The 22,236-nt window shown below is 53.7% G+C and overlaps 2 protein-coding genes across 2 annotated transcripts; one reads left to right on the top strand and one right to left on the bottom strand.

The window, feature by feature from the left end:
- Positions 1 to 55: 55 nt before the first annotated feature.
- On the bottom strand, positions 56 to 13,897 carry RASL12 (RAS like family 12). Its single transcript, XM_007166005.3, has 5 exons — positions 13,269 to 13,897; positions 11,257 to 11,313; positions 5,324 to 5,397; positions 4,409 to 4,599; positions 56 to 1,751 (listed from the first exon to the last, which is right to left on the bottom strand). The coding sequence occupies exons 1-5, from the start codon at positions 13,369 to 13,371 to the stop codon at positions 1,376 to 1,378; spliced, it is 801 nt and encodes a 266-aa protein (XP_007166067.1). The 5' UTR covers positions 13,372 to 13,897; the 3' UTR covers positions 56 to 1,375.
- A 6,428-nt stretch (positions 13,898 to 20,325) lies between these two features.
- KBTBD13 (kelch repeat and BTB domain containing 13) lies at positions 20,326 to 21,996 on the top strand. The gene has a single exon (XM_057544381.1). It carries the CDS (start codon positions 20,326 to 20,328, stop codon positions 21,700 to 21,702), a length of 1,377 nt encoding a protein of 458 aa, XP_057400364.1. The 3' UTR covers positions 21,703 to 21,996.
- The last annotated feature ends 240 nt before the right edge of the window (positions 21,997 to 22,236 follow it).

The raw sequence follows: 22,236 nt of genomic DNA, 5'->3' as shown, positions 1-22,236 counted from the left end.
CACAGCCTCCCTCTGACCTCGGCTTCTCCGTCTGCAGAAGGTGGCTGAAGTCTGGGCAAGAGCTATTGTTTTCAATCCAAGCTCCTGGAAGGGCTGAGTGAGGAAGGGGCAGGATTCTGGACTCAGAATCCCCTCCCCCTCCCTTCCCCCACCACAGGCCGCTCCTCTACCTGCTGATCTGCTGAGGGTCCGTGAGAGACTTCCTTTGGGCCAGGGGCCCTGTGGTAAACAGAGCTAGAAAACTAAGAAACTCCCTGCCTCTGAGACCCTTCTCTTGCTAACCGTGGAATCCCAAAGGAGTGTCGCGATCCCACGTCTGAGCCACCGTGTTGCAGTATAAGCTGTGGTGGCAACCCCAAATAATTGATGCAAAAATTTGCTTTATGAACCAAAAATGCTTTAGGTGGTATCTTACAAAAGTGGACTTTGAACACGCAGACCCATTGCCAAGGGTACTAGGTCCTGCCGCACCAGGCTACAAACAGAAAATTGTGTTTCTCCCTACTGGATGTCTGATACAGCCAGCTGTGGGCTCCCTGGAGTCCTGGGTGATTGTCACCGGAGAGAATGACTTTGTTCTGCAGTTTTGATCAGTAAACGTGAGAAGGCTGGTCCTGAGGGCCTGCGGACAGAGTCCTTGATTTAAGGTTGGAAAATACGGGGGCCCTGCCTCCTGGTGGAAACACACACAGGAGGCTCCCTACCCTGGCCTACCCACGGCCCTCTGCCTCTACCCTCATTGGGAGGCAAAGGACTGGAAATAGGCCTTCCTGGGACACCTTTGCTTCTCACAGGCTGTCCTGTAGGATTACTGCAACTAGATTTTACTTGGATAAACTGTGAGGTTTGTTGCCTGGGGGTTCTGTGAGGTCAGAAGGCAAAACCTGCAGCTGCCCTGCCCTTCCCGTCCACCAGGAGGTGCTGGGACCTCAGGGCAGGATGCTCTCAGGCCCACACTTATGCAGTGCCTCCTGAAGCTGTCCACCCAGAGCTGTCCACCAGGGGCTACATCAGGCCTGGCTGTAGATGCAGCAGGAAGGGGTGATGGCGCCATGACGGACGCTGCGATTTTCTTCCGCTTCAGGCTGACCCCAGGTCTCTGCGTTGTCACAGTGGCTGTTTCCTTCAGGGTGAGGGATGCGGTGGTTACCATGGAAACCAAGGTCTGGAGGGAACAGGAGCAGAATTTCTGCCTGTCCCTATTGCTCCTACAGTGAACTGGGTGTCAGGGACACTGCCTGGTGCTGGAGGAGGGGTCAGCTGTCCACCGGAGGGTGAGGGCTGCTGTTCCATCAGAAGGAAAGCCGGTGGTGAGAAGCCAGCTCCTGCCCTGCAGACTGCCCAGCGCTGAGCCTGGAATCCTGAGCAGGGGCCCTCAGAAGATCTTGAAGCCCTTCAACAGTGTCAGGGTGGGCGCCTTGCGCTTGCTCTGAGCCCGGGATGACTTTACAGTGACCAGCTTGGCCTGGGCCACGGTAGGCATCTCCTTCAGGCAAGCAGTAGAAAGTGTGTTGAAGGTGCAGCTGGCCAGCCCATGCCGGGCCGTGAGTGGGGCCTGGTGATGCAGGGCCCTCTCCTCGGAGATGAAGAGGGGCCTGGCCAGGGAGTTCTTCTCCAGCTCCCGCCGTGCCTCTCGTACTGCCTCATGGAAGACGTGCTGCACGTGCTCGAAGTCCAGGCAGGCAGAGACCTCGAAAAACAGGCACCCGAACCTGCCCGCCAAGGCCATGCCCTCTGCCTGAGTGACCTGCCTGGCGGGGAAGCAGGGTGAGGCGGGGTCAGGAGCATGCATCCAAGTCAGGCAGGCCCAGGCCTACACCTGGATCCTCACTTACTAGCTCGGTGACCATCTTCATCTCTCTGAGGCTCAGTTTTCTCATCAGTAAAATGGGATAATGAGAGCTGCCTCTCAGGGTTGTTAAGATTAAGAAAGACGATTTGTGTCAAGTGCCTAGCACAGTCCCTGCTTAATAAATGGCGGCTGATGCCACCGAAGCCAGAATTTCAGAACGAGGCTGAGGGGAAGGGAGAAGCTGGCCCAAAGTCCCTGCCTGTGGCCAGAGGAAGATGGGCATTCCCAGTCCCACATCTCCTTGACTCCCTTGGTCAGGAAATGAGCCACCCTCAGCCCTGGCATGTGGGATCAGCTCTGGGGAAAGGCGGTGGTCTGGCTGGAAGGATGTGAGACCACAGTGTCCACAGAGGCCTGGTGGGCCGAGGTCCTGACTCAGGACGCCTGTGGTCAGCAGAGGTCTCAGGGCTCGTGGCAGGGAGTTTTGTCTGCTTGCCCAGGAGAGAGGCAGGAGGGAGCAAGGGTGACAGCACGAGAGAGGGAGCAGCCCTATTCCCAGCTTCATCCTGTACCACCTCCCATGATGATGGGGTCGAGTATTTGTAACTAGGAAGGTCCTGAAAGCCATGGGAATCAGGGTGAGAGAAAAGTACTGGCCCTTGGACAGGTCAGATGTCCAGAAGAGGCAGGGGGCGGGTGGGGGGAGGGGTCCCTGAGGGCTGGAGGCCAAGGTTTCAATGGCTAAATCTCACTGCTGAGCTGCCTCACCTGCCATTCCTGAGGACAGTGGCACAGCCTGGGAGCTGCGAGGGGACACCAGGGTGGGTATGGTGGGAAACGGTTTCTGAGCCAAGGTTAATTTGGCAGGAGCAAAGGCTGGAAATGGGCTAGCTCAACAGACAGAGGGAAAGACTGGGACAAAAAGGGTCAGGGACAGAGCGCCTAATCCATTCCCCACCCAGGGTTGGTGTCCTGACTGTCAGCTCACAGATTCCTGAGGAACTCCTTTTGAAAGAATACTTGGTATTATGTGCCTTCGTGATGAACTTGAATCTGAAACTTTGTCATTGTGGGTCTTGAATAATGAGCTTTCAGAAACAAGAACCCCATACGTGCATGTGTGTGCGTGAATGGATGAGCCGGGCATATAACATTATTACCATTTTTCTTATTTTGGCATAGCCTAGCGAAAATGTTATCAGTGGTTATCACAGCTCTAACCCATATTTTACCCTTTAGCTGCAAGACAATCATGGGAGACACTGACCAACGCTCAGCTAAAAATTACATTGTCTGTGCCCATCAAATCCTGAACTACCAACCTCAGGACTTGACCAAAGAAGGAAGTGGGGATAAATCTCATGACTCCTTCTTAGGGAAACGATGCTGCTTTGCTCTTTGCCCCCAAACCACTTTCAGACAATCCCATTGGCAAATATTGGGACCAAAACAGTGGCCTAGTTTTTTTCCTCATATTTAAAACTGGTTTATTCACAATCCAGTCTTCTGATCCCTATTCTAGGCTCTGCGGGATCTGTGATTCCTCAAAGACTACCTTTTGGCTTTAAGATCACACAACTTTCCTCATTCCCTGAGATGGAATTTGTCTGGGTCTGAGGGTCTGCCCACCTTTGAAGGCCCCTACCATGAGCCCCCTTCATGAGACCACACCCCCTTTCCCCACTGCCCATCAGCCCTGATCTATATTAAGTGTCCCCTCCTTCCTAACATCAGTCAGTGGGCCTTTGGGGCCTGGGGAAGCAGGAGTGACCAGCCCTGAGAAGGAAGGGACGGGAGGAAGGCTGGTGGGAGGTGCCCTACCTCGCAGGTGGGCTGGCCACACAGGACAGATGTGCTGGAGAGGGCCGGTGGGGCCACTCATCAGGTGGAGGCATCACAGTCTCAAACTCCTCAGGGGCCAGGCGGGCAACTTGAATGTGTGGGGTGGGTGGAGGTAAGCCATGGGGAGTGTGAGGCCTGTATTCAGCTGGAGGGGGCATGCCCCGCCTCAAAGCATTCCAATTCCGGGTCTTTTAAAACACTGTGCCAGCCAAGCAAAATACGGCTGCAGCACTCAGTGGTCATCTGCCCTCTGGCCCAGTCTGTGGTCTCTGATTCAACTCCAACTCTTTCTAAGAGAACCTGCCCTCAGCACAGCCAACTGTGGGAATGAGCCTGGGGACCACGCTTGGGTGAGGCGAGAGCTGGTTGGACCAGAGCAGACACCTGACCCAGGTGGCCAATCAGAGCCTCGCTCCCCAGAATTGGAATTGGGCACTGGATGACCAGCCAGCTGTGGGGAGTGGAAACAGAAGGTCATATAGTCTCAGGAAAGAAAGGGTGAGGCTGAGAGAGACTTCAGAGCCCCAGGAGGATGGGAGGAGTGGCCTCTCTTCTGACTTTCAGGGTCCAGCCCCTGTGCAGCCCAGATGCTCTTCCCTTCCTGCCCTTGGCTGCCTGGAAGCCCTGCCCACTGTACCCTTACAACACACCCCCTTCTATCTACATCCAAGGGGATTACTCTTCTTAGCAGCCAGATAATCCCTGAAGATGACACCGCTTTTACGAGAAAGGAGAAAGCGGGCTCTAGGATGTGGGACAAAGCGCCGCACTCACCTGTACTGGGCCATGTCCAGCTTGTTGCCCAGCAGCAGAGCAGGGTAGCTGCGCTGCGTCTCCTTCGCATGCAGAGCGAGCAGCTCCAGGTAGCTGCTGCTGCCCTCGAAGCTCTGGCGGCTGTCGACGCTGTACACCACCAGGAAGGCGTGGGCCCAGTTCAGGTAGCGCTCACAGTTCCTGGGGGTGTCCTGGGGCAAAGGAGGGCAGCCTCTGTCAGGGGCAGAGGAGGCCAGGGTAAAGGCCTTCACCTGAGCTGCCTCATCCCACTTCCCCGCTCCCTGCATCTCTGTATATTGTTCCCCAGCAGGGCCCTTTTCAAAGGGGCACTTGAGTGTGGATTTGGCTTGTTGTGAAAGGAGACATTGTTTCTGAGCCTCACTCCCACCACCCAGCCACAGACTTGGAGACCTTGGCCTCTGGGGCACAGAGCCAAGACTTTGGCATGGCCCCTACAGAGACCTGGCTGTGCCTGGGCACTGCTGGTTTTGGGTCAGGTTCATGGTGCCCCTTTAGCTTCTGAGAAGAACCGGCATCCAGCCTTGGCAGGGGGTGGTGAGGACACAGGGAGATGTATGTACTGGGTGGCGGGGCGGGGTTGGCCCAGGGAAGCCGCTGTGTAAACACGTGTGTGCACCTGTCTCCATGTGTACACAGGCATCAAGCCCCAGAGCACAGAATCTCAGAGCTGACACCAACAATCATCAGGTCTCCCCCGGCCCCTTCCTATCCCTTCTCATTTGGCAAATCAATAGATTCAGGCCCAGAGAGGTCAGCACCTCAATCAGGGACGCATAGCAAATTGGAGCTTAAAAGGTTTACAGATTCCCATCTGAGGCCCACACTCTGGAAGCAGGACCTCCCAAGAGGCTGCACTGACTCTCAGCTCTTCATGGGTCATGGGGGTAATGTTACCGGGTCTGCAGTGTCCATGACCCTCAGGTGGACAGGCTGGTGGTCCACGGTCTCCTCGGAGCTGTAGGTATCCTCTGCAACACAGACGGTCAGCCCAGTCAGAGGCAGGGCAGGCCACTCGATGGTAGGCTGGGTCTGAGGCCCAGCTTCCCTTTGCTGGACCCCTGTGCACCCCTGGGGGACTTGCTCTGGGGCTGGCTGAGCCAGGACCACTGGAAAGACCTTGGCTCTCACCCACATGGAGGACACGGGCAGACCCTCCCACCAAGGAGATGCTGCTCCAACTGTCATGGCTCAGAGCACCAGGGGGCACTCATAAAACATGCCACAGGGTACGGGATTGTGTTCTGGGTCCACCCACCACACCTGCAGGATGGAGCGTGTGGCTCACGGGCCCACTGAGCAGCAGAGGCCTCAGGAGCTGCACTGCCAGCCCCTCCCACCTGAACCCCAAGCTTCTCCACCCCCTTCTCCTCCAACCACAGTACCTGGCCCACAGGAAGACCCCAAGGACAATCAGGACAACCCTCTGGCCCCCGGTGGGGAAGGGACAAGAAAGGAGAAACACACAACATGACTAAGGCAGGGGGGAGGTGGGTCAGACCCTGTTGAGAAGACCCGAGAAGGAGGGGCAGGGGGTGGGGGAGGGAAGGATTGGGAGTTTAGGATTAGCAGAGGTGAACTATTATATACAGGATGGATAAACAATAAGGTCCTACTGTGTAGCACAGGGAACTATATTCAATATCCTGTAATAAACCATAACGGAAAAGAATATTTTTAAAAATGTCTCTGTGTATAACTGAGTCACTTTGCTGTAGAGCAGAGACTGGCACAACGTTGTGTATCAACTATATTTCAATAAAGAAAAAGAAGTCCCAAGAAGGTTTTACAAATAATCCTGGTCAAAATAATAGCAGAGGAATCTAGGATGGTTGAAAGTTTTAGGTTGGAGATGGGAATCAAACCCAACTTCAGCTACTTTTTAGCTGTGTGCCTTGGCCAAGTCATTTCAGCATTCTGAGACTCTGTTTCCTCATTTTAAAATAGGGATGATGTGATAACACTGGCTAACAGTTTTCAGGTTTTTACTCCGTGCCAGGCGCTCTGCTAAATGCTTGTCCCTGCACCATTCACAGGGCTGCATGAGGACTGGATGGGCCCCTAGGCATGGGGCCTGGCCCTCCACAAATGCCTGGGAAAGGACAGTGGGGACACAGTGCTCCAAAGTTTCCAGGGCAGGTTCACATTCTTAGGTGATTTTTTTTTTTTTTTACTTTTTATTTTGAAATAATTTTAGACTCATGTAGAAGTTGCAAAATAGTACAGAGAGTTCCTGTGTACTCTTCCCCCCCTCTCCCCCCAATGTTAGCACCTTACATAATAACCATAGTACAATAGTCAAAACCAGGAAATTGACATTGGTACCATACTATGAACTACACCACTGACCTTATTTGGATTTCATAAGTTTTTACAAATTTTTTTTTCTAAGTTCTCATGACCTCAAACCTGAGAAAGTATCAAGTGGCCAGGCCTGCAAGGAGGACCTCGCTGTCACAATCATTCTCCCTACCCCCAACTTTCCCCTGTGCCACTGGCCCACACGTGTGAGTGCACTTGGCCCTCACCTTTCCCTGGGGGGGGGGTGCCCCTGTGCCCCAAGTGACCCCAAAGAAGAACCCTCTGGGCAGAACTGGAGCCCTCTCTGCCTGTTGGTAGCAGCCACCGTGAGAAGAGTACCCCCCAGCTGTGGCGGAATTCACAAACACTTCTCTCTGAGGGCCATTGGCAGCCAAGCCAGGCCTGGACACACGCCAGGTCCACTAGCAGCCAGCAGGAATCATAGACAGCTCCCATCCCCAGCCTGCTGTGGGGACTTGGATAAATAGCCGTTCCTGTTCAAAGACCAAAAAAAAAAATCTAATGGAAAATATGCCCCAAATGTTTAACTATATTTGGTGCAAGAAGAGCTGCCCCTGGATACCTACGTCTCCTTCAGATTTTTCTTTATTTTCCTGCCAGAGTTGTCTGATGCGTGCCTTTGCACAGGCACCATGCTGTGCCCAGCCCAAGGAAATATATTAGCCCAACCTTGGTCTCTTACAGTCCCTTAAATGCAACAGCTTTTTTTTTTTTTTTTAATTATTAGCACCTTTAATTATTATTTATTTATTTGGCTGTGTTGCGTCTTCGTTTCTGTGCGAGGGCTTCCTCTAGTTGTGGCAAACGGGGGCCACTCTTCATCGCCGTGCACGGGCCTCTCACTATCGTGGCCTCTCTTGGTGCGGAGCACAGGCTCCAGACACGCAGGCTCAGTAGTTGTGGCTCACGGGCCCAGTTGCTCCGTGGCATGTGGGATCTTCCCAGACCAGGGCTCGAACCCGTGTCCCCTGCATTAGCAGGCAGATTCTCAACCACTGCGCCACCAGGGAAGCCCAATGCAACAGCTTTTTGAGGTTGCTGTTAGCTCTTCCATAGAGAGATGACAGGAAGGTGAGGCCCAGAAAAGGAGCGAACTCTCCCACAGCCACACAGCACCCCATCAGAAGGAACTTGAACTTGGGGCTCTACAGTGGGACCCCCTCACTCCCTCTGCTCAGTGGACAAGCCAATTCTCCAGCTCTATCTGTGCAGAGTACAGGGAAAGAGCAGAAGCTCCCCGTCCAGCTGAGGCCGTGGAACATGCATGGGCACAGTGGAGAAGGCTCAGAGGTCATGAAATCATCTTATCCAGCTCCCTCCCCCTTTGCAAGTGAGGTGACTCCAGGGGCTGGGGGTGCAGTGGGGGCTCCTTTCCAAGTCACAGTAATGTCCTGCCTCCCCATCACAAAGTGCCTGCCCTCAGGTCATTCTAGAGTCCTTTAGTAAATACGGGTTTCCTAACTCCTAGTTCTAAATAACATTCTTAGGACATCAATGCTGAGAGAAGACCCCTTTCCCAAAGTATTTTTCTCTCATTTACAGTAATAATTTTTAAAACGTCACCAAAGGAGCTCTCGTCAGAGTATGTATGGGATGATGCTTCAGAAATGGTGCCTGTATCCTTGCTGGAGCAGGATGAGGAGAAGAGCGGTGGGAAGCTTGTCATTCTGCCCTGGGCAAACCAGGTGAGATGCCCCCAATCCCTCTGTGAGAGGAGGGCGCTCTCCTGGATACCCCTGCTCGCTTCCTGGAGCGCTCAGCGCAGGCGAAGCCCTTTCCCAGGCACTGACTCTCTTGGCTCCTACCAACTCTAACAGTCACAACCTATAACAAGGCACAGCTCACACACAGAGCACAGTCTATTAGTCCTATCTTCCAGATGGGGAAACCAAGGCTCAGAGAGCACAGTGCCACACAGACTTCTGACTTCAGGTCCTCGATAGCATAAGGCCACCCTTAGTGGAGGGCAACTGGAGTGCTGTCTCATCTTCCTTTGTACCTGAGGTTCTCCATGATCTTAGGCAAACCACTAAGCCCTCTCTGCCTCAGTTTCTTTACCTGTAAAATGGGGATAATAACAGGAGCTCTTCTTTAAAGGGTAATCCTAAAACCAAAATTCAAATCCCATGTTTAAGAGCATCTGTGTTGTGCTTAGCACTGCACTCCAAGCTGGAAATAGGAATGAACAACGCAGGTGTCCATCCTCAAGAGGCCCCTTTGAGCTCAAGCTCTTGGAAGGTGTTTGAAAAGGGGAAAGGGTGGTTTTACATCTCCACATGGCTAACTCTTCCTTGGATGCTCAGACCTTTCTCCACAGAAGGAAAGGCTCTGGTCCGAGAGTCCCCCCCGCCCCGCAACCCCGTTGCTGGAACCAGCCATGGGATAGTGGCGGGAATGTTTAGACAGTGGACAGGACCCCCAAGGAGCAGCACTGGCCTCCCAGAATGGCCAACAGGAGAGCGTCTGGCCATCTCTCCAGCTCAGAAGCTCTCAGGGTGTGGTAGGAGACCAAAGGCTGAGGTGACTAACCACTGTGGGGCTGCCACACCCCCGCCCCAGACCGTCTGACCACGCATTCCCCTACCAGTTCAGAACTACAAAATTGCTCAACCAGGAAGCTCAAACCACCACTGTAATAGGCTCCTCTGGTGGGGTCCTGCCTGAAGGGTATGGATGCGGGACAGGAAGAAGAGAGACTGGAGATAGGTTGCCAAATAAAGTACAAGATAACCAGTTAAATTTGAATTTCAGATAAACAGCTAATACTTTTTAGTATAAGTATGCTCCGTGCAATATTTGAGGTAGGCAGAATCTGTCTTTTGAGGCACTGTCCTTGAGAATCTCCGCTTTCCCTTCCCAGACATCCCTGCTGTGTGCCTTCCCTTCCCATCCACTCCCCCACCCTGCCCATCTGACTTTATGCTCCTGTGTCTCACTCCCCTGGGCACTGACCTCTGCTAATCAATGGGCTCCCCTCAGACCTGCTGGTGACCTTGGCCCACAAAGCTCCTTGGGCCTTCTTCCTCCACTGTAGCCGAGGGGCTGTGTCAAAGCACAGGCGGTCACACCAAACTTTGAGGAACAAACCCCTTAAGGACTGCCCACGAGTTGTCTGCCCTGCATTCCTGACTTAGCCAGGGGACCCCCTCTGCTTCCTCTGCTTGACCTCTGGGGTTCTGTGTAAGATCTCCGTGGAAGAAGGGATTCTGCTACGTAAGGAATAAATTCTAAAAACCATGGACCAAGTAGCCTTGACATCCCTTCCTGCTCTGACACTGGGATTCAACATCCCAGCCTGGACTGAGGGGCTGAGGGGCTGAGGGGCACCAGTGGGCTGAGAAGCTCTTTCCTTCAGGCGTGAAGGGCGCATTCCATCAGAGGCCTGCTGCTGGTGGTGCTGCACTGTGGAGGTTTCATTTGTGGGACCCCAGGGTCCTCCTGGAGCCCTGGGTTTCCTCAGAGGGCCTTCAGGGGTTCCACAAACGCCTTATTCAATTCTTATGAAGGGGGGAGATAATCTAAGACTGCAACCCCCATTTCCAAAGAGCAAAGAGCGTCCAGACACCCCATTTTTCTCAGTGGAAAGTTTTTCATAAAGAAATGCTATAAATGTGAGCTTTAAGTTACATTTATATTAATAAAATTCTGCTTTTACGTATTTAGATATTGGGCTTCCATGTAAGAGGTTATTTGAGGAAAAGGTCCTGCTGCTAAAATTAATTTTCAGAAACAGTGATCTAATTAACTTGGGTGAATCTCAGCCACCACAGATGGGAAGCCATTTGAGGAGAAAGAAGGAAGGAGAAGTGAATACGCACTCAATGTCTCTGTGGGTCAAGCAGTACGCTACATCTTTTACATGTGTTATTTCTTTAATCCTCACAGTAATTCTCTGAGATAGGTATTTTTATGCCCATTTCACAGATGAGGAAACAGAAGCTCAGAGAGCTTAGGTGACTGCTTCAAAGGTGCACAGCCAATAAGTGACAGAGCCAGGATTCAAACTCAGCTCTGACACCAGGGCATCCCTTTTTCCAATACACCATCATGATACACCTACCAAACAAGACTAGTTTTCTTGTGTGGTTAAAAAACTGGTTTAGAAGCCAGTATTACTAGGGAATTTCCCAAATGTCTTGTCCAGCTTTTCTGGAAAAGTACACTGAATAACCATCTGGAAGAAAAACACTTAATGGATGTGGATATTCTGCAATGCTTCATTTTTTTTTTTTTTTAAGTTTCATCATACCTCATATTTTAGGGCAAATCAACTTCTCTCAGTTCTCTTAATTGGGCTAACCCCCAAGCTGTCTGGGGTGAGCTGTGGAAGGGTACACTTTTGGAACTTAAAACATTTTGTCGCATGGGCTGAGTCATCCTGGTGGCTCCTCCCCTTGGCCCCCAGATGTGTGGTCCTGGTCAGGCCTGGGCCCACAACGGCATATGTGTGTTTGCAGGGGAGATCCAAGTGGGCACAGCAAGAGGGACAGGGAGGAGTGGGTCCTTACCCAAGTTGGGGTCATATTCGCTGATAAACCTCCTGGTCAGAAACTTCACCGTCAGGGCTGCAAGAAGAAGAAGTTGGTTCAGTCTCCCCATCGTGTCTGGCTGCTGGGCCCTGGAGCCTGCCCCTCTCATTTTAGGGAGGACTTATCTAGCCTCTGTGACCCCTCTGCTCTCTGGAGAGCTGGGGAACTGGTTTGAGAGGCTCAGAGGAAACCAGAAATATGGGGAACCATGTCCTTCCAGGTTGCATTCTGGGATTTTTTTTGGAGGGGGATGGCGGCGAGAAAAGAAATGAGAGGCAAGCCTAAGGGGCGTTTGTGAAGACCCTAACTAAGGGGTCTGGACCCAGGCAACCAGTTACCTTAGGGTCAGCTTGCTGAGACTCAAACTGAAGAGAGACCTCCCCCAACCTTGACAAGACACAAAGACTCTGAAGTGTGGAGGCATTTATCCCAGCTTTGGCTACAAGCCAAAGAGAGAGTAAGAGCTGAGTTGATCAGTGGGTGATCTCTGGGAGGGATATGAACCCCCGAATCCCAAGTAAACACACTCTAGTCCTCAGTCCTCGAGTCTTGGCTCTAAGGCCTCCACACTCATCATGGGAGTCTCACAGAACATAAAACCTGGGGAAGTTCTCCCCAGGTGGAATGCATTAACAAGATTGATTTCTGTTCAGAATTTAACCACATAAAGCTGAGGGCCAGCCCACTACTATACTGAACTCTTAAAAAGTAATGCAGTATTTTAAAGAAAATCCTTAAAATTCTTTCCCAGGATTCCTAACAGTGTCAGTTTGCAAACTAATACCCAGGGAATACATATTTTAAAATTTAAATTCTTTCATTCATGTAGTCACTGGCTAAACTGTACCAGTGACAGAGCCGCAGATAACAATTTCATTTTCAAAGGGAAGAAGGCAAATCTTTTCTCTAGGAAAGCATGATTCAGAGTCCCATCTCTGAGCCAGGGGGCTGGCTTCAAAAGTGGAGAGTAGGCTCCCAGTGAGTCTCAAAGAATACCCTGGAGAAGGAAACTCACAGCTGAGTCCATGATGGCCATTCACTAATGGCTGCAACTGGAAAACAGCCAGTGGAGGAGCCCCCTCTGCCTTCCCCCCTTCAGCTGCCTGGGACTGGGAATGGCAGGGAGAGCGGTGAACCCTTTTTCTGGATCTTTGCCTATGGTGACACCCTCCCCACACCCTGGGCTCCAGCTGGGCTCCAGCTGCCAAAAGTGGTGAAGGCAGAGCTCAGTGTTGATAGAAATGGCCTGAGTGTAAATCCAAGCGCTTTGTTCATCAAGGACATGTCCGAGGCACCTGAGACCATAGTCCAATGTGTTTCCATGAAGTCGAGAGGGGTCTGACTTGAAACAAATACATTTGATAAGAATTCACACTTCGTTCCAGAATCCCAGAGAATTGGGATGGGGAGTGGGTAGCAGCCTCCCCCTGGGAAATCCCAAAAGCCAGCGACTTTTACCACCTCCCTTCAGGGGCCTGGGGCCCCTTCTCCCCCGGCCTAAATCAAGGAGCAGCAAAGCTGCGACTAAGTTCCATAGGTGCCCTGGGCTGGGGATCAGTGCCTAACAGGTCCCTTTGGTACCAGTCACCAGGGCTGACTGCTGGCCCGGAAGAGGAGATGGAGGGCGGTAAACGGCAAGGGGGAGACCAGCAGAGGACTGGGAGATACAGAGACAGAGGGGAGAGAGCTGGGGTCACAGACAAGGAGGACACAGACCCAGTAGGGAGACACAGAGGGAAAGACAGGCAAGGAAGAGAAGACAGCTGAGAGATGGAGGAGCTGAAAACAAGCTGAGGGAGAGCCAAGCAACAGAGAAGCTGAGGCAAAGACGGATACCGTCACGGTGTCTCATCCAACCCACCTGGGCGCAGGAAGCCCCGAAAGCCAGTGCAAGAGCCTGCCCGCAAGCCCACAGCGCCCGGTTCCCTCCACCGCTCGCCGTCTCTCGCGTCCCCACCTGACCCCTTCCCTTCCGCCCGCACCCCACTCACCGGACTTGCCCACTCCGCGGCGCCCCAGGATGGCCAAGTTGACCTCGAGGGGAGCGCTCTGCTGCCCGCTGCCCGCGCGGGGTTTCCCGAACACCGAGGACATGGCGACGCTGCGGAGAGGGACACGGGTCCTGGCCTAAGGGCCCCGAGCAGCGTGCCCGCCCGTCGGGGCCCTCGGGAGCGAGTGGCGGCCTCTCTGGCACTCGCGGCCCCGGCGGCGTCGGCCTCCCGGGCCCCGCGCCTAGCAGGCAGTTTTCCCGCGGCCAGGCCCGACCGTGCGGGGAGGAGGGGCCGGGGGAGCCCGGCGGGCGGGGCCGCCCGAGCGCCGCCAAACTCCTTGAAAGGGCTGCGGAGACCCCTGCGAGCAGAAAGGATCTCCGGCCGGCCGCGCCCCCCAGGCCCTTGCTGGACCTCGAGGGCCGGGCGGCGCCGTCACCCTTCGGAGCGCCCCCAAGACCCGGCGGGAAAGGACAAGTACCGGAGAGAGGGAGGCCAGGGATAGGGGGACTGAGGGGAAGGATGATTTCCAGCCTTGTCTGAATCTCCAGTCACCTCCCATCAGCAAGAAGATCCACCCCTCCCTTTTTGGCCCCGCCTCCTCCTCCGGGAAGCCTGCCGGGTCCAACTCCGAGCCTGGTCCTTTCTCTGGATCACAAGCCAGCTCAGCCTTGGCACACAACTTCCCCGACCACATTACCCTGCCCTTCGGTGTGGGGACTCTCAGGCATCACTGCAGAACCCGTAAAGAATCCTAGCTTCTGGGGGCGGGGAGGGGCGCTGGGAGGAGACGACCTTAGTAAGATTTCATGGCCAATCTGGGTCCAGCTTCAAGAAACCAAACCCATTCTGGATTACTGTTTTCTCCCTGATGGGAGCTAATGAGTCGCATGTGTTTGTGGCCTAGTGTGTAAATGGGGCATTTTATTCTAAAACCTGGCACTCCCTCTTGCCTATGATTCTGGGATTGGTGGATGAGCCTGGCAGGGGTCACCTATCATTCCCCTTGAAACCCGGGGTAAATCTGGTCATGCTGGAAACAGGGCAAAGGGCTGACATGAGGAATCTGGACATTTAGGATCTAGTGCCAGCTCTTTCACTGGGTGACCTTAGGCCAGTCATCTCACTTCTTTGGGCTTTGGTGTCCCCATCTATAATACTAAAGGAAGGGGAAAATAAATCCAATTCACGCCTAATGGAGAGTGACAAAATCAACCCTGGGTTCCATGTCTGAGTACTTTCTAGAACCCTGTGGGACCTCTCTTTTGGAATACACGCCAGGCTTGAGTGGAGAAAGATATGGGAGTCTCAGAGACTTCTCACTGCAGCCCTTCCCCCTCCAACCCCAAACCCCTATCCTCCCATAGCTGATCTACCCACCCACGCGCAAAAGAAACCAGGAAAACCCAGGTCAGCAGGCGGAGGGTCTGGAGTCAGAGCCTGATGGTAATAACTTCTCCTCAACCAAGAGAGAAAATTATTTTCCAGGACAGGACATGAATACTGACTCAGCCTAATAGTGTGTCTGGGAGATCATGGTAAACCAGCTGTGCTATTAAGACTCTAAGGTGTTGGGAGGAATTTGTTTAGATTACAACCACAGGCCAGAATCGCTCACAGACCTAATGGCCAAGGGTTTTCCTTTGAGTTGTAGATGGAGAAAAAGTGGGAGCCAAGTTCTAGCCACATCCCTGGGCTGGCCCTAGTCCTGGGAGGACAGACTGGTTCTGGGTGGGGCTATGGGGAGACTCAGTCTCACTGGAGGACTGCTGGAGAGAGGGCAAGCTGTGGACCCCCAGAGGCCCAACTGGGAGTAAACCTGGGCTCTGCTACTTCCCTACTTACGTGATTTTGGAGGAGTTACGTTCCTTTAAGACTCAGACCAACCAGTAGATGGGAGCTGCAAGGAAGCAGGTTCTAGCTCGGTGTGAGTGTGAACTCCAACTACCTGAGCTGCCCATAGTTAGGAGGGACTACTGTCTTTGGAAGAAGTGAGGCCCCCTGACACTGAAGGCAATCAAGGGGGTGACACTTCAAGGAGGTGTTGTAAGGAGACACCACAGTGATTTGCAAGATGGGACAAGATGATCTTAACTCCCTTCTATTTAAGAGATTATCTGAATTCCTTGCCAGCTGGTTACTCAGGCCCTCAGCTGTGACCACTAAGTGCCCAAAGTATGCCCCTCCTATGAGGCTTGGGAGGAAAACAGTGCCCATCTCACAGCTGCAACCACTCCCATTCCCCATCCTCAGCCTCCTCATCTGTGGGCTGCTTGTCCAACACCCAGAAGTGCCCATTGTGGACCAGAAAGGCTCTTGGAATCAGTCACTTACTGCCAGACTGTGGAATAAGCTACTTTGTCCATCTGGGCCTCAGTTCCTCATCTTATTACTCCCTGCACATTTTTTCTCACACATCACTGTATTCTCAACCACCAACAACAGTTCCAAAATCTATCCAAAAACACAGTCAAAGGACTTCCCTGGTGGTCCAGTGGTTGAGATCCTGTGCTTCCACTGAAGGGGCACGGGTTCAATCCCTGTTCTGGGAACTAGGGTCCCACATGCCGCGTGGCGAGTCCAAAACAAACAAAACAAACAAACAAATACAGTCAAATAATTATGGAAATTTGATATAGGAAATTTGAAGTGCTGAATCAGACCTAAAAGATTAAAATATAAAAATTTCAACATTTCCACCTATGTCATTCCCTGGGGGGTACAATTTATTGAAAGGAATAGTCATTGTTTTTATACACAAATACCATCACCAAATTATTGACCTGTCTTGGGGATTTTTTAAAAATCTATGAATAATGTTGAGCTGAAAGGACTCTGATTTAAAGGATTTGAAATACACGTGTTTGGAATTCCTACCAATGAGAAATCATCATTGACTCTCAGGTGCCCTTCGTGGTCTATTTTTCAAAGACCCCAAATTCATTCAGAATCCCCAGAGCTGCAATATAATTAAATATCTATTACACTAAGCCAATATGATAATAATCTCCTTGAATTATTCACAATGCTTAATGCACTTCTCTGTTTTTTATCCATCTCTTCCTTATTATCATCCTAAGAGGTAGTTATCACACCCATTTCATAGTGGAAGAGTTACAGAGACACCTTGTCTTTAAAATAGGGATGATATTAAGTATTAGATGAGATAACATGAAAATATTCCACCTAGAGGTTGGCCCATAGCCCCAAACAGCAAATGATAGTTCCCTGCACTCCCCTGGACACGAATAGCTCACACTTCTCACCCAACTGCCAGGAAGCCACAACTGTTCAGTGACCAGGAATTTGGGCACTTTGGGTCAAGAGAGAGGTTATTCTGCTAGGGCCAGTACCCCAACCCTCCTTATCACCACCTCCCCACATTTGAGGCTCTTATAAGGGGCCCTGGGGCCCTCGAAATGCAGAGGATGTGGCCCCTCACCCAGCAGTGGGCTTGCAACAGGTGCTCAGTCGGTGGCTCTGGAGTGAGTGGGGGGGCACATACAGGTCTAGACAGGTAGGACTAGATCCTGCCCTTGCCACCCACCCCTACTCCCACCCCCAGAAGCCATTCCACATAAAGCTAACCTTTTGGGACCCCTTTGTCATGTCACTGCATTCCCTGGAGGCACAATATGACAACCACTTCTGTGATTTTTCAATTATAAATTCAGATGTCAAAACTGAACAGAACCTTAGAAGTCAGATCCAAGCTCCACTTTACAGATGAAGAACTGAGGCCTGGGGACTTCCCTGGTGGTCCAGTGGTTAAGACTCCGCACTCTCAATGCAGGGGGCACAGGTTTGATCCCTGGTTGGGGAACTACGATCCCGCATGCTGCATGGCATGGCCAAAAAAAAAAAAAAAAGAACTGAGGCCTGGACAGGTTGGGTAGCTTTGCAAGCCAGTGGTAGTACCAGCATCAAAGCCCAGCAGGAATCCTGACTCCCAGTCCAGTGCTCTTCTTCAGGTCCAGGCAAGCTCATCACTACCCTGTGTGCAGAAATACCACCATGGGTGGCAAAGGCCAGGGGTCACCCATCAGGCAGGAGGGCCAGGAGGTCACAGTTGGAGGGAACTTCAGTCTCATATGGTTCAACACCTTCATTTATAGTGGAGGGTCAGAAAGGGAATTATGCAGGGTGGTGGAGGTGGGCCCAGTCCTCCATCAGATTGCAGGCTCTCCTGGGTCAGGGGTTGTGTCTCCTCCATCAGACTGGGCATTCCTACTTAGGTTAGGGCCCAGGAGTCCACCAGATCCCTCAGTGTGCCAATCACTGCAGATAGAGAGATGTACAAGGCGGGGCGTGTGCTCTAGAAAGGCTCAGGGTCTGACACAGAGCCCCTTTCCTTGCCTCCACCCTCAACCTTGCTAAGTAGAGAGGGAGGTTGGTGTGGGGTCGGGCAGAGCCTGGGAACTCCGTGGGCTGCCCACAGCCATGACAGTTTCCTTGTCCTCTCCAAGTCCCAGAGGGACATTTGTTGTCCGGGTGGAGGAAACTCTCACCAGCTGCAGAAACCACCCCACTGGGGCCTTGGGCACAGGGCCAAAGGGCTGATCCTGGACTCAGCCTCAGAGCCGTGACCCCCCACCTTGGATGACCCCCTCCCCACTTCCTGGCTGCTGAGGGTGGGAGCCGGCTGTGTGCACTAGCCCTCCAACCCACTGAAATCAGGGATGGACTTGTGAAAAACTGGGACTGGGAGCGAACTTCAGCCAATAGTGGGTTCGTGCTCCTTCCCACTCCTGCTCTCAGGAGAGGTGCAGGCAGTGGTTCTGTTTGTCTACCAGTTACTAGGTGCCAGAAACAGGCCATCTGGGGAGGGAACTGTGGCCCCCTGGGGGTCAGCCCCTTCCCCACCCACCCCTTCATTTGAGCCTGGCAGGAGGCAGCTGCTTCCCTTCCTGAAGAAAAGGTTAACACCGGTGAGGAGAGGCAGCTGGGCTGGGGCCTGGGGTCAAGTGGACAGGGTTCAATCCATCCCACATCTTCATTCATAACCAAGGCAAAGCCCATTCCATCTCTAGGCCTCCCTTTCCTCATCTGTGAAATGAGAAGGGTCAGACGCTCCCCCTATCCTTGAGGCCACTAGCAAGGACAGAGTCAGGCCTGGGCACTGCAGAGCCCACTTTCCTCCAAGGAGGGGCTGTCATGCTTTCAGCCAACGTCTAGCCTCAGGGAAGGAGAAAAGCTGGCAGAGGGCCTGGGATAGTATCCGTGGGGACTCCTGCCCACCCCCTCTATCTCTTCCTCCTCTTCCTGTCTGGTCTCTGGGGCAGAGACTTACATATTTCTGGCTGCCGCCTCCAGGCTTCTGGCTTCCCAGGCTCACACAAGTGGTCCCCACATCCCAGCCCTGCTTTAATGGGGTGAACTGGGTGGGAGTCCCCGGCAAGAAAGGCACACTCGTGTTGGGTCTGCAGATTCATACTTGAGGATCTGTGCATGCATGTGTCTTGGGGGGAGGGAAGTTCCCTGCTCCCTTCCCAAGTACAGCTTTATCACTGTCAGCCACTGAGCCACCCCATCCCTCCTGAAGAAGACCTGCTGCGGAACATCTCCTGAAAGGCAGATACATCCTACACAGGGCTGGGCCTCAGTTAACCCACCTGTAGAACAAGGTAGCAGGAGAAGATAATCACCAAGCTCCCTTCCGGCTGACATTTTGGAACCCGGAGTCTTAGGTGGTCACCCAGGAAAGTTCTGGGCAAGGTGGGCAGCAGGAGGCCTGGGGCTGTCTACTTCCAGACCCTGGGCAATTCCCTGTCTGATCCTCTACTGTAAGTGAAGGGATTGAACCATAGGAGACTGAAATTCCTTCCAACTGTGACCTCCTAGCACAAAGTGACTGCCCAGCATTTGTAGCACAGGGAGGAAGCAGAGCACAACGGTTAGAGACGCAGGCTCTGGGGTCAGACTGGCTGCACTCCAGTCCTAGCTTTGCTGCTCTCTGGCCATGTCATCTCGGGCATGTGAGTGAACCTCTTGGTGACTCAGTCTCCTCATCTGTGAATTTAATAATATCTGACTCATGCATGCTGTAAGCAATAAATGGATAATATCTATCAAACGAGGGAAAATAATAGTTATTTTCTCACCTGATTGTTGCGAGGATTATAGACGTTCAAGTGCTCACAAAATGCCTGACAGTGCAATTTAAGTGTTAAATATTATTTCAAGAAGCCTGTCTCCTTCCCATCCACAGATATATAGTCCCCTCAGCAGCCCCACTTTCCTTTTCCCAAGATCTGAGCTATACAGCAATGGACGAGTGGGGAGTAGCAAGAGAGGAAGAGACACCAGCTTCCCACACCCATCCCGAGTCAGGGAATACTTCCACATTCAGGGACTTACTGAACGTTCACCTGTTACCCACCCATTTTTACAGAGAAGGAAATCGAGGCTCTCAAAAAGAGATTGGTCTAGCCCAGAGTCAGGGGCAGAGGCCCAAGTCAAAAGAAAACCTACTCTGGACCCCAGCCCGGCCCACTCTACGTGCTCCCCCTCTGCCTCTCCCTCCGGCACCCAAGTACCCCTGCCCCACCAACCGAAGGCGTGAGCTAGGTATTCATCCCGTCCTTGCTCTTTCCCAGCTGAATGACCTTGAACAAGTCGTAAATTCTCTGAGCCTCATTCCAAACACTGTACAGATATTGTCAAAATACCGTGAAATAGATGTTATTATTGGCCCCATTTCGAAGAAATAGAGGGTCAGAGTTAGGGTGCCTGCACGAGGGCTTACAGCTGCTTTAGTGCAGGTTAAATGGGATATTTTGTAAACTGCCCGCACAGTGCCCTGAATGCAGTAGGTGCCCGGTATACGGTCACCATTATTACTATTTTTCTTACGTACGTGAGTGACCCGACAGGTCTCCAGATGCCCTCCGGGCCCTTGGCCATCCAGCCCGCTGGCCACCACATCACATGAGCCGTACTATCTTTAGCCAGGAAGATATTTATATACCCCGGGTACGTTTTTGCCGGTACGGGGGAGCCCCGGAGTCGGTGACCGCTGCATCCAGGTCCCCGGAGGCGGCCTCCGCGCCTCGGGCCCGCCATGCCGCAGGGCCCTGGGGCCGTGGTGCAGGTGTGGGTGGGCAGCCAGCTCTTCCAGGCCGACCGGGCCCTGCTGGTGGAGCACTGCGGCTTCTTCCGCGGCCTCTTCCGCTCGGGCATGAGGGAGGCGCGCGCGGCCGAGGTGCGGCTGGGCGCTGTAAGCCCGGACGGCTTCCGCACCACGCTGCGGGTGCTGCATGGCGAACGTCCGGCGCTGGCGGCCCCGGACGAGCTGCTGCAAGCCGTGGAGTGCGCCGCCTTCCTGCAGACGCCGGCGCTGGCGCGCTTTCTGGAACACAGCCTCACGTCGGACAACTGCGCGCTGCTATGCGACGCCGCCGCCGCCTTCGGCCTGCACGACGTCTTCCACAGCGCCGCGCTCTTCATCCGCGACGGCGCCCACGAGCTAGCGGCCGAGCTGGCGCTGCCCGAGGCTCGGGCCTACGTGGCGGCGCTGCGACCCAGCAGCTACGTGGCCGTCAGCACGCACGCGCCGGCGCGCGGCTTCTTGGAGGACGCGTCGCGCACCGTGTGCTACCTGGACGAAGAGGAGGACGCGTGGCGTACGCTGGCCGCGCTGCCCCTGGAGGCTAGCACGCTGCTGGCGGGCGTGGGTACGCTGGGCAACAAGCTCTACATCGTGGGGGGAGTGCGGGGCCCCAACAAGGAGGTGGTGGAACTGGGCTTCTGCTACGACCCCGACGGTGGCACGTGGCGCGAGTTCCCCAGCCCCCGCCAGCCGCGCTACGACATGGCGCTGGCCGGCTTTGACGGCCACCTCTATGCCATCGGGGGCGAGTACCAGAGGATGACCATGAGCTTCGTGGAGCGCTACGACCCGGCCGCGGGCTGCTGGAGCTTTGTGGCCAACCTGCCGCAGCCAGCTGCTGGCGTGCCCTGCGCCCAAGCCCGCGGCCGCCTCTTCGTGTGTCTGTGGAGGCCAGCCGACACCACGACCGTGGTGGAGTACACGGTGCGGGCAGACGCGTGGCTGCCAGTGGCCGAGCTGCGGCACCCACAGAGCTATGGCCACTGCATGGTGGCCCACCACGATAGTCTCTACGTGGTACGCAACGGACCTAAGGATGACTTCCTGCACTGCGCCATCGACTGCCTCAACCTGGCCACGGGCCAGTGGACGGCGCTTCCCGGCCAGTTCGTCAACAGCAAGGGCGCGCTTTTCACGGCCGTGGTACGCGGCGACACCGTCTATACGGTCAACCGCGTGTTTACGCTGCTCTATGCCATCGAGGGCGGCACCTGGCGGCTGCTCAGGGAGACGGCCGGCTTCCCACGGCCCGGCTCCTTGCGGACCGTTCTCCTCAGGCTGCCTCCTGGTGCCGGGGGGCAGGTGGCCTCGACGACGCCAGCACTGTGACTCCTGGGCTGGGCTTTAGGAGGGGATGCCCAGAGTCTTCTCTGAGCCATGGCTGATTCTGTGAGACTGGCCTTAGGAGCTGCTGGGAACTTCTCTCTCCCTGCCCCAGTTGAGACGTTGGGGGCCTTGTGCCTTCTGCATTCTGGTGGTGTGAACATGTCCAAGAATCTCAGGAAGCAACGACTCTGGGATCTCAATCCTCAAATTACTTGGGTTCTCTTGAGAGCTGGTGGGTCACAATGTCAGTGGAAGGGATGGGGGGTAGGATTTCAATAATCCAGGCTTGTGTGTGAATGGGCCAGTAATTGAGCACCAGCTGGGAGTGGGTTAAGTGATGTTAATCCAACTGCTAGTCAGGCAAGTATTAGGCACCTACTGTGTGCTCAGCAGGGTGCTGCACCTAATGTGACTGTAGTTGACAGACAGGGGTCCATAAAGCTTAGAGTCTAGCCAAGGACAACAAAAGGTTTACACACATTTGTCTTGATCCACATCGGGCTGAAGGCAACGGGCAAAAACAAACAAAAAAACCCA

The sequence above is a fragment of the Balaenoptera acutorostrata genome, chromosome 3 (genome assembly GCF_949987535.1).
Source record: "Balaenoptera acutorostrata chromosome 3, mBalAcu1.1, whole genome shotgun sequence".
Classification (NCBI taxonomy): Eukaryota; Metazoa; Chordata; class Mammalia; order Artiodactyla; family Balaenopteridae; genus Balaenoptera; species Balaenoptera acutorostrata.
This window is presented reverse-complemented; position numbering and strand designations above follow the sequence as displayed.